Below are 11,174 nucleotides of genomic sequence, written 5' to 3' on the forward strand. Positions count from 1 at the left end.
GAATCTCTCTCTCTCTCTCTCTCTCTCTCTCTCTCACCTCATTCTTTTGAAGGGATTTGTTTCTCCAAACGTTACATACTAATCAACAGATGCTGTGCTTCTTACAGAGCAAGTCTTTCTGGTAATTAATTTCTGAAGTAAAGGCCAACGGTATACCGTACCATGCCTACCTTTAAGACACTGCCTATATTTAAAGGCAGTGCACACTATTGGTAATTACTCAAAATAATTATTAGCACAGCATTTTGAGATTTTTTATGTAAGACGCTATGCTAAAAATAAATTATTACTATTATTATTATTATTATTTTAAGCACAAAACCTTTATTTGGTGACGAGTAATGGGGGAAGCTTGACGGTATAAAACATTGTGAGAAACGGCTCCCTCTGAAGAGCCATATATAGTTTTCGAAAAAGAAGTAATTTTCCACGAATTTGATTTCAAGACCACAGATTTATAATTTGAGGTCTTGAAATCAACCATCTAAGCGCACACAACTTGGTGTGACAAGGGTGTTTTTTCTTTCATTATTATCTCACAACTAAGACGACCAATTGAGCTAAAATTTTCACAGGTTGGTTATTTTATGTAAGCTTGGGCGATATCACGATATTATCGAATATCGCGATATTAATTTTGACACGATTTCGATATCGAATAGATTTGGTTTTAATTGAAATATCAATTTGTCGCGATAATGGCAATATTTTGATATATCGATTAAATATCGCGATGTATTTGCTAGCTGAGACATCTTGCACCCCATAGGTTTGGAGTAAAACCAGAGGAATAGGTCATTAGAACACCTCTCTTATGCTAGGACTGTCTCTTCTACAACTTTCACTGTGAGTTTTTTAGACTGATGTCAAATTTCATTAATCGCGATTATATCGAATATCGTGATATATTGTCGGCGATATACCATGAATAAAATAAATCAATATCACCCAAGCTTAGTTTTATGCATATGTAGAGATACACCAACTGTGAAGGCTAGTCTTTGGCAATTACCAATAGTGTCCACTGCCTTTAAAGTAAATGATGGTTGGTAATATTATAGCCACAATCACATACTTGTACATATTGTGATCAGTTGTGTCAGTGTTCTCAAACCATGCCAACTTTGAAAGTTGAAGGTTGGCAGGAGGGGCTGGGGGATGGGGTACTGTGTGAGTGCATAGGGTTGGGTCGGCCTAGGAGCCCAGACAGTTATTGTACATGATCTGTAATCATGGTGATGCACTTCAAGTGATCCATGGCTACTTCAAGGCATATTACTCCAGTGGGATTCGAACCCTTGAATTTACCCAACTGCGCGGCAGCAAGAGGCAGTTCAAATTCTTTATTTTAGCAGTGCACTGCTACCACTGCAGAGGGTACCTTGACGATCTACATTTTATACTTTTGGCAGCAACTTCTTAAATGTGTCTGTTGGAGAACATTGTTGCATTGATTAAGTATACTCAGTTGAGCCTACAAAGGGTTACACAGTTTTCAACTGCACCCTTCCAGGTTCATATCTTGTTACATTGTATATTAATATTTTATGGTTGTCGGGTGAATATAAACATGTTTAATTTAAACTTATTCATAGCGCATTAAATAAGCGGAGTATTTTTGTTCTGGTTGATATAATGCTTGTATATATGAAGCTCAACCTAAGGTTGTAGAGCCCCAATTACTAAACCATGTTCAACCATGTTCAACCCAGCCTTAAACTTGTATGGTCACAACTGTAAATTGATTAAATAATTGTACTAGTCTGAGTTATAGTTAGAAAAAGGGTTCAAAATGGTGGCCATTTTTAAACAAAAATGGCCGCAAATTTTTATTAATTTTTTTTTCCATACCGCTTCAGGCTTTGTTCTCTCGTCTGAGCACACGCAATTGTGAAAATAACCGCAGGGCCAAGCTAGCCTGAGCCAAATCTGTAGCCGAACCCATGGTTTTCGAAAAGGGCTTTAGGATGAAAGTTAAGTCGCGGTGTCTAGCTATCTGGTATGTTCTAATTATTTACGTGTAAAATCTTGACAGCTGATAAAAACAGGAAAAATACATGTGGTTCATAATATTTTTTTTTTTTTGCTTTTATTTATTATTTACACATAAATTTATTTATATATCGTTTACTTGACCTGATTAGTTATTATTAATAATTTAATGTTATAGTTCAATAAATTTATCTCAGTAAGTCTGTGTCTGAAGCAACAACTTTGGCTACAGCTAGATCGGCGCGTCTTCAAGTGTTGAAGAATAGGCAGACGGGCGCGAACTAGCCATAGCTAAAGCCAAAGTTGCCGTTTCAGACAAGGCAAATGACTATTCATATCCAGGTACTGGATTGTAAGATTAATTGGTGTCTAATTTTTTTTATGATAATTATGGCAGAATAAAAAATATGAGTGGAATAAAAAGCATTTGGTATTAATTTTGTTGTTTTGCAGCTCGAATCTACTTCAAACCATGGAGGAAGGAAGAGAAGGAGCTCGAACGACCCGCAAAACCGCAGAGTAACAAAAGAATACCCTGACAATGCCCCTGTCTGGCCAGTGGAAAAAGATAGGAGACCTCCAGCTGGTCGGCCGATTAACGAGCGGGATTAAATCTCTTTGTACAGAATGTGTGGTACCGCCAGTCTACGCTCTTGCCTGCGTGTAAAGTTGAATCATTGGAGAAAAGAGTTGTGAATATACACGTTTTCATTTACCGTTTGTGGTGTTTCACGGAAACATCATGGCATATTTTTACATTTTTTGTGACTTTCCGGTTACTAGCGGTGGTTCAAAATTTGGGTATTAGCACACATGGGTGGTTGGTATTCAATTGTGTTTTTCTATTTGGTGAGCACAAGTGTACACAATTGTCGCTCATTGTCTGTGTAAGGTATGTGGGTGACTACGAGGTGTCATTAAACGACCGCGGTACCACGGGTTCGACTTTTGAAGTCCCTTCGTTCGAGCTCCTCTTCTTTCCTCCATGTTCAAACGGAGAACATCGGACGGACAAAATATAAAAGGATGCTCTAGCACTAAAACGGGCTTCCAAATTGCACCTTTAACAGTTACCTTTTTTTTGTTGCTTACACACAGATGTGTAAGCACAGTATACTCAGTATTCAGTTGCAACAAGTTAGGTGGTTAACCAAAGGAGGCTTGCCAGATCCCAGTCACTGCTTGTACAACAAGACAGATTTTTAAGAAGTGCTTACCATGGCAATGTTCTACCAGCATGACCAGTGTATTCATAACACTTGCCTGAAGCATCTAGTCCTTGCAGTTTGTCGAGTGTAGCTAATACACCACTCACACTCTCATGTGGAGTAACAGGGGCCTTGTCTACACCTCCCATGTCTGTCTGTACCCATCCAGGATGCATGGCAACAGCGAGGACGCCATACGGAGCAAACTCAATCGACATGCAGTTGGTCAGCATATTAAGAGCGGCCTATGAAAGAAAACAAAACACTTTCAGTTTTAGTAATGAAAGGGAAAGTTAAAAGGTTGAGATGGTTTCCTGATTTTGCTTTAGTCCCAGTCTCATCTAAATGTAAGTGACTAATTTTAATTCCCAAAATAATTTTGCGACAATGTTGTAAAGAACAGTCGTGAACAACCCAATTCGTTCACCAACAGTCGCAGGAAGTTGCGAATATTTTTGTAGTAGTCGTGACTGAATGAATTAACTGAATACATGTAGTTGAATTACAGTAATCACGACTCGATTAAGCAATTAATAGTCAGGACTTTAACACCAGTCGCAAGTGTGATAAAGGCCCGAGTCGAAGGCGAGGGGCCGAGGGCCTTTATTGCACAGCAACACACAGCAACGGCAGTTTAAGAACGAGTCACTACTCTTTAATTCCCATTCTAAAATGCCTTTTTTGGTTAAAAGGTGTAATATAGTAAGAAACTCTGTGAAACTTATCCATTTTTCAACCATGAGCTCTGTTTGTCCATGTGTAGCATTTTTATGACCGAAACGTCAGTTTTCGAATCCGTTCATGCACATAATCTTGGAGCAAGACGATTCTCGTTACACAAAGCACAGCCAACTCACTGAAAGCGCCCACATCGCCCGTTACGAGAAACGTCTTGCACCAAGACTAGCGCATAGCATCCGAAAACAACCAGTTATAAACAGAGCCCCAACTGGTTATTATCAACCATTTAAACACCTCAACAGGACGCGCTCTCCACCAATAGGAATAACCAAACTGTCTGAGGAATTCATGAGCATAGTTTAATACAAAGTAAAAATGTTTAACAGTTCGTTTGAAAAGCTGTTAGTAGTTCAATGGGTTTCCGGATGAATGTTTCAACTTCGTATACCCCAGGGTTTTACTGCCTACCCCTACTCTGGAGCAGGGGTTCTATTCCCAAGGGTATCCATTTCCCGGGGCAGACTTGGTAGAGCAATCAAAGTAAGAAAGGGCTGGCCATTATTCCAGAGGTCCAGTTTCATAAAAAAAACTTAAGCACAAAAAGTAGCTTAGCACAGCAAGCTTACAGAATAAGGTTATTGTGACTACTATCCTGCTTATTTCTGCTAAGCGGGAAATTGTTATTAGGCCAAACAAAATAAATGTTGTGTTTACGGTAACCCGACCGACCTGAATTTTTTGCGGCCGAATTGCCGACCTCAAAACATTTTTCTAAATATTTTGTGAGTTGGTAAAATTTAAAATGAGAATTTTAACATGTTGCCTCACTTTAAAACTGTTTATTACGACTTACCAGTGTAATAATGCATTTTTGCAAAAATCATGGCGATATCAAAACTTGTGCACCCGGCCCACGCCTAGCCTAGCTTACTGTACTGCCACAATTTTTTCTGTGAAAGGTGCACGCGCCACCCGATGCCCGGCCCCGACGCACCCGCTGTGTTCACAGCGTACTTCGGGGCGATCCAATGTCACACGAAACGAAATTGGGCCCCTGGCAGCCGGCCGCATATTGGACACCACAACAAAACACGGTACAACAGTACAGTACAGCTAGCTGTCAGTGGTACAGCACGAAACGAAATTGGGCCCCTGGCAGCCGGCCGCATATTGGACACCACAACAAAACACGGTACAACAGTACAGTACAGCTAGCTGTCAGTGGTACAGCACGAAACGAAATTGGGCCCCTGGCAGCCGGCCGCATATTGGACACCACAACAAAACATGGTGTAGCTGTCAGTGGTGTACAGCACGTGGGTGACCGGCCGCGTACGTTTACAACACGTTTTACACTACGGACAGACTGCGAATGAAAACTGCATCAAAACATGGCGTCGACGTCAGGCAGTTCTTCGTGCGGTAACATGAACAAATTGTTCAGCTTGAAAACAGAAAAGTGCCTCCATCAGCCAGCCAAGTTGAAGCTAGTAAACATCGATGTCAGCAAGACATTTCTCAATATTTTCGAAGATCACCATGGGCCAAACTTTTATCACGTTTGTGCTCACAACACACATTCAGATCAGATCAGGCTGACATTCAAAATAATAAGTTTGACCCTCAAAAGTGTTTATTCATTTTGCTATATTATTTTGGGGAAAATGTGAGTTGTGAGTTTCGGCTCTGTTGTTAATGTTATGGTACACCTTGCACCACTGAGCCTACTGAGTGACATCATTTTCACCCAGCAACCCGGAGGTTCGTCAGTCTGGGTAAAGTGCAAGTAAGTGTACAACAATGGAATGAAAAATGTGAACAAAATAACCACACCTCAAATTGAAAGTTGGTAAAACTGATGTCAGCATTTAAAACATGGCCCTGATTTAATGGTAAGATAAAAAGTTTCCTTGTAACTTCTAAAGCGCTTGCAACTTGACCTATGTTATGTTTTTTCTAAAACAACTTATAAACTTTTATATTTTACCACTTTCCAACATGAGGGTTTATAACTTGATGAGTCGAACAAGGTTAGTATAATTCATGGTAACGGGTTTAAAATATTAACAAATAACTCAAAATTCAAGAACTTAAAAATAAAAATAAAATTACAAAATAAAATTATTTTCCTACCTACCTACCTGGAATTTTTTAGGGCCGTTACCGTAAACACAACATTTATTTTGTTTGGCCTTAGCAATATTTTATGCTGAAGCAGCTCTAAGAAATTGAGCGCCTTGGGTTGCCTTTCGAAAAGAGAGTAGTGTGAAAAGGGCTTTAAGACAATCTAGATGATGTCAGGAGAGGACATTGGTCGTACCTTGGATGTTCTATATGCCACAGCCGAGCTGGAGGTGTTTAACGTGATAGAGCCCATGATTGAAGATATGTTAACAATGGCTGATTTCTCAATACTCATTGTTTCATCATCACTGCCAGTGAAAGATGCAGCGCGCCTCAAGATGGGCAGGAATGCCTGTAAATAAACAAAATTGTGATATTTCAGTTTAACTGTTTTAGTTTTCCGTTATTTTCAGTTTTGCTAAATGCCAGTTGGTCACTAATTAACGTCCAAAAGTCTCTCGGGTCATTTTTGGCTATCTGAACCAAGGAAGGAACCATGGTCTTGAGGCTGGTTTCAATTGGTCGACCACAGTTAGTCAACCATAGTCAACCAGCCTGGCATCGAGCCAAAATAATAAACGGTCAAAATCATGGCACGTCACAGCCTTGCGGTTAAGAGCACCAGATTTAAGCTCTGGTGTTTCTGAAGCAAGAAGACTTGTTTCATAAGCAAGAAGACACTTAACCATGATTGCTTTGTAAAGTTGGGGAGGTAGCGCTTTCTGCTCTACTAGCCAGGCTCAGTCTGATGGATGATACCTGACCCTACAGCCTTATGGACTGTTTCAGCTCCAAGAGTAGGTGAACCTACAGCCTTATAGACTGTTTTAGCCCAAAGAGTAGGTGACAATGGCCCCTGGAAAAATAGTTGATTTGTTGCCAACATCTTAAAGGAACATGTTGCCTTGGATCGGACGAGTTGGTCTATAAAAAGCGTTTGTAACCGATTGTTGCATGGTTGGAAAGATGTTTTAAAAGTAGAATATAATGATCTACACAAGTATCACTCAAAATTGCACAGTTTTCCTTTTCTGTTACGAACTAACACGGTCGACCGTTTATGGGAGTCGAAAATTTGACTCCTATAAATGGCCGATCATGTTAGTCGACGAAGTAAAAAGAAAACCACGCAATTTTGAGGCATGTTTGTGTGGATCATTGTATTCAAGTTGTACGTCTTTCTACCCACATGCATTTTATAACAAACGGTTACAGAACGCTTTTCAACATGTTCAAAGACCAACTCGACCGATCCAAGGCAAAGTGTTCCTTTAAACATGTTAAAGTGGCCTACGGGCCTTGTGTTTCTGGACTGGCGACTTGCATAGAAACAACAATTTTAAAAAATACCTTTAGTAAACCATGGTGCGCACTCGAAACTATATGTAAACATTTATTGTCTGACCACTATACAAACAGGCCTAGTGCTTACCTGAGTCACCCCCAATGTTCCCACGACATTCACTTGATACAACCTCTCCATGTCTTCAGTTGATGCATTCTCAACGTTACCCCTGGATATTATCCCAGCGTTGTTAATCAGAAGATTCAATCCCTGATCCCCGACGATTTGTTCCACATCGTGCACTGTGTCTTTGTAGGTCAGTTTATTTGCCACATCTAAACAGATCGAAGGGGGAGAAAATTGCAAGCTCAAAGATCTCAACCAGATGAAAATTTAGATGGTGCTTTTTTTAAAAGTCATTGCTTGATTTTTTCAAACTGCAAAACACCCTTGTCACACGAAGTTGTGTGCTTTCAGATGCTTGATTTCAGGACCTCAAAATCTAATTCTGAGGTCTAAAAATCAAATTCGTGGAAAATTACTTATTTCTCGAAAACTGTGTTACTTCAGAGGGAGCTGTTTCTCACAATTTGTTGTACTATCAACAGCTCCCCATTCCCCCCTACTCCTTACCAAGTTAGTTTTTATGTTAATAATTATTTTGAGTAATTACCAACGTGTCCACTGCTTTCAATCTTGATTTTTTATAGAAGGAAATTAAAGGGTAGCGACTAGTTCTTTCATGGCCGTTTAAAAACCGGGGCTCGGGCCTTTATCACACGGCAATTCGGGGTTTAGTCTAAGTCCAGAGACGACATGGTCACATGGACGTCAGCAAACACACACCTCCATGGTTCTAGTAGTGGCGAGGAGGGTTACGTTATTATCGCTACTATGGTTCTAGAAGAAAACCATTACCAGTAGTATCCTTTAAATCATATCATTTTACCTACAAATTAAAATAGCATACCTAGCTTAAGAACTTTTACTGCCGGATTGTTGCTGGCGATAGTTTGCAAATCCTGCAATTAGAAAACTAAAGTAGTATTTATAATTATCAAAGCTGTAAAACCTTGCTCCATGGTACATGTTATTGGTACTGCTCATAAATGTATGCCTATCTGAATAGTGGCAGCCTCTTTTTGTCAGATACTACTTCATTCAAATCAAAGGTATTCAATTCAGGGAAACTCACTCCTTTATTTGTTTGTTTACTTGTTTAGGATGTTAGGTGATCTTCCCATCATCAAGGGTCCAGGGACCGGAAACATTTATTTACCCTGCCACAACTTTTTCACTTGTTTATTTTACAAAAACAGGGATAACTTTCCGTATGGCGCCACCACTTTTTTCACTCATTTTTACAAAAAGGGATATCTCATTGAAGGTAAAATTAGATCAAGTGAAAAAGTGGTGGCGCCATACCGAAACTTTTTCCAAAAAAGGAATCATTTGATTAAATTATAAAGGATTTATGAGGCATTGCATATGAGTACATTATATTATTTTATTTCATACAATGAAAAAGTGTTGGATACGGGAAATTTTTGACAAGAAACCACACAAATGAATTTATACATGTCCAAATTATTCATGTTTCTTCAAACCAGTCCATGATGAAGGAATATTTATAAGAACACAACATCCAAATGACCCGGTTATGGTCTATGTTTTATGGTACCCAGTTCCATCATAAACTAAGATTGGGCTCTGTTTTCATTAAGAACTTTGATATGTGCATAATTGTTTGTAAATTGTATAGACGATGTGACCTGTGACATCACTAGCCCAGGTTGGACTCCTTTGTTGCAGGCAACGTCCTACCAGGGCTATGACATCAGGATCACATGTTAACAAACTGCAGGCACGATTTGTACACAGCCAATGGAAGAAAACATAGAATCTTTTGGAGATTGCACTGTCTAATTCTTATCAACTTGATGATGAAAGGAGGCACATATATAGAGGACCAAAAGTGGACAACGCAATTTTTTGATAGTAGAAAATGAGAGTTTACTTTCAATTTTCAAGTTAAACCATTTTTTCAAAATCTTCTTGGAATTTTCCTTTTGCCAGTGACTGGCGGTCGAAAAGTAGACAACCCAAATTTCAAAATTTCTACTTTATTTTTGATTTTACTTTTGGGATTTTACTTCTGTCCTCAAGCTTAGCCTACCCATGGCGTTCTAGTTTATTGCTCCATGGCCTACCCTACACCTTTTCTCATAAGGTTTATCGCGATTCAGTAACGCACTGCATTGTGGGAAGGAATATGGGGCGGTTACTATGCAGTTTGTACGACCCGCGGACACAACGCCTATACCTTTGTGTGGGTTCAACAGCGCGTGGGTTCAAAACTCTTGATATTTTGCTATTCGCGATAACCCTTGTTTCTGCAAATTGTCTTTGTGATCCCCTTTCTCCAAAATCATGAACATTCTGCTAGGAGAAATTTTGAAATTTGGTTTGGTCCAAAAAGTAAAATCCAAATTTCTGCTATGCTAGTACAAATATTTTTATGTGTGGGTTGTTAGCCCAGGTTGGACTCCTCCGTTGCAGTGGCACTGACTGACGTCCTACCAGGGCTATGTGGGTTGTCTACTTTTCGTCACGCGTTTAATTAATGATTAGTAAAAACTAAATAGTACAGAGGTCCTTGCCTGTAGTAGGTATATGGTTTAATTTGTGGTGTTTAAGTTGCATTGGTCGATGAAAATCGGAATTAAACTTACCGCCGCATTTTCAGGCGATCGACAACACGCAAAAACGTGTTCCGGTGGTTTGGCCAAGTTGAGCAACTGCCGAACAAACGTAAGTCCAAGGCCCCTGTTAGCCCCAGTAACTAACACAGAAAACATACTTGTGGTCTTTTAAATTTGCTTTCGTCTGGTGAATGGGGTAGAGCTGATGTACACTGTGCTGTAAATACTATGTCATGATGTAATGTTTTACTGCTTGCATGCAAGCGTTTGACATCCCGTACACACATTTTTCGTTATGTAATGTTGTTTTGTGCATCACAGCCTTGTATCCAGAGAGTGTCAATTGTTCGCTCCCCTAAAGCAAACTAACGACAGGCCTCGTGTAGGTATCCAAACCTTGTTCTCAAGGGTAATTGATTGTTCGCTCATAACCCTCCTTCCCCCGACACATATTTTATAAATGTACTCATTTGTTTATAGGGCGCCCTCTACACTCTGGAAGTGTAAAAAGGGGCGGGGTTGGGACATGGAGGGAAGTCATAATTTTGACTTAATAGATATCTCATCGATCAGTCATAATGGAAAATCACAAGACATGAATATGACCTTAACTGTTCCATGAAAGTATACCTAAAACCACAACAATATTACTACCTCGGTAGTCTAGTTGGTAAGACACTGCTCTAGAATTGCAAGGGTCGTGGGTTCGAATCCCACCTGAGTAACATGCCTGTGATATTTTTTCACAGGACTCGGGAAAGTACTGAGTATACAGTGCTAACACACATCGGTGTATGGGTAAAAAACCAAAATTAATAATATTACTCATCTTTAGAACAAGGGCAATAGATTTTTATTTTAATTCGATTTTGAACTTTTTCATGTTTTTTAAAGGTTCAATAAAGTTGTTTATTGTTGGTAAAGGTTTCTCCTATTACTGAGAAAAGAAAATAAAAGAAACACTGTAATGTGGCACTCACCGTGTGTCTCGTTTCTTAAGGTATACCTTTGGTAATTGTCAAAGACCAGTATTCTCACTTGGTTTATCCCAACATACGATGCGTACAATGACAAATCTGTGGAAACCAATGCGTAAATTGGTCATCGAAGTTGCAGAAGAAAAGTAATAGATGTTAAATTTGCATCGGGGATAAAGAATATTAATTTTGGTGTTTTACCCAT

General features: G+C 39.4%; 1 protein-coding gene across 1 annotated transcript; it reads right to left on the reverse strand.

The window, feature by feature from the left end:
• Positions 1–1,955: 1,955 nt before the first annotated feature.
• On the reverse strand, positions 1,956–10,422 carry LOC139953593 (C-signal-like). Its single transcript, XM_071953063.1, has 5 exons — positions 10,023–10,422; positions 8,261–8,312; positions 7,438–7,625; positions 6,202–6,357; positions 1,956–3,445 (listed from the first exon to the last, which is right to left on the reverse strand). The coding sequence occupies exons 1-5, from the start codon at positions 10,146–10,148 to the stop codon at positions 3,206–3,208; spliced, it is 762 nt and encodes a 253-aa protein (XP_071809164.1). The 5' UTR covers positions 10,149–10,422; the 3' UTR covers positions 1,956–3,205.
• Positions 10,423–11,174: the final 752 nt, after the last annotated feature.

This window comes from Asterias amurensis, chromosome 2, assembly GCF_032118995.1.
Source record: "Asterias amurensis chromosome 2, ASM3211899v1".
NCBI lineage: Eukaryota > Metazoa > Echinodermata > Asteroidea > Forcipulatida > Asteriidae > Asterias > Asterias amurensis.

Excerpts from the sequence above, each read along its gene's own strand:
- LOC139953593 (XM_071953063.1), bottom strand. The coding sequence starts at position 10,148 with ATGTTTTCTGTGTTAGTTACTGGGGCTAACAGGGGCCTTGGACTTACG. Across the intron at positions 7,626-8,260 it reads AGTAAAAGTTCTTAAGCTAG|ATGTGGCAAATAAACTGACC; the intron begins GTATGCTATTTT and ends CGATCTGTTTAG. Across the intron at positions 6,358-7,437 it reads GAACATTGGGGGTGACTCAG|GCATTCCTGCCCATCTTGAG; the intron begins GTAAGCACTAGG and ends GTTTATTTACAG.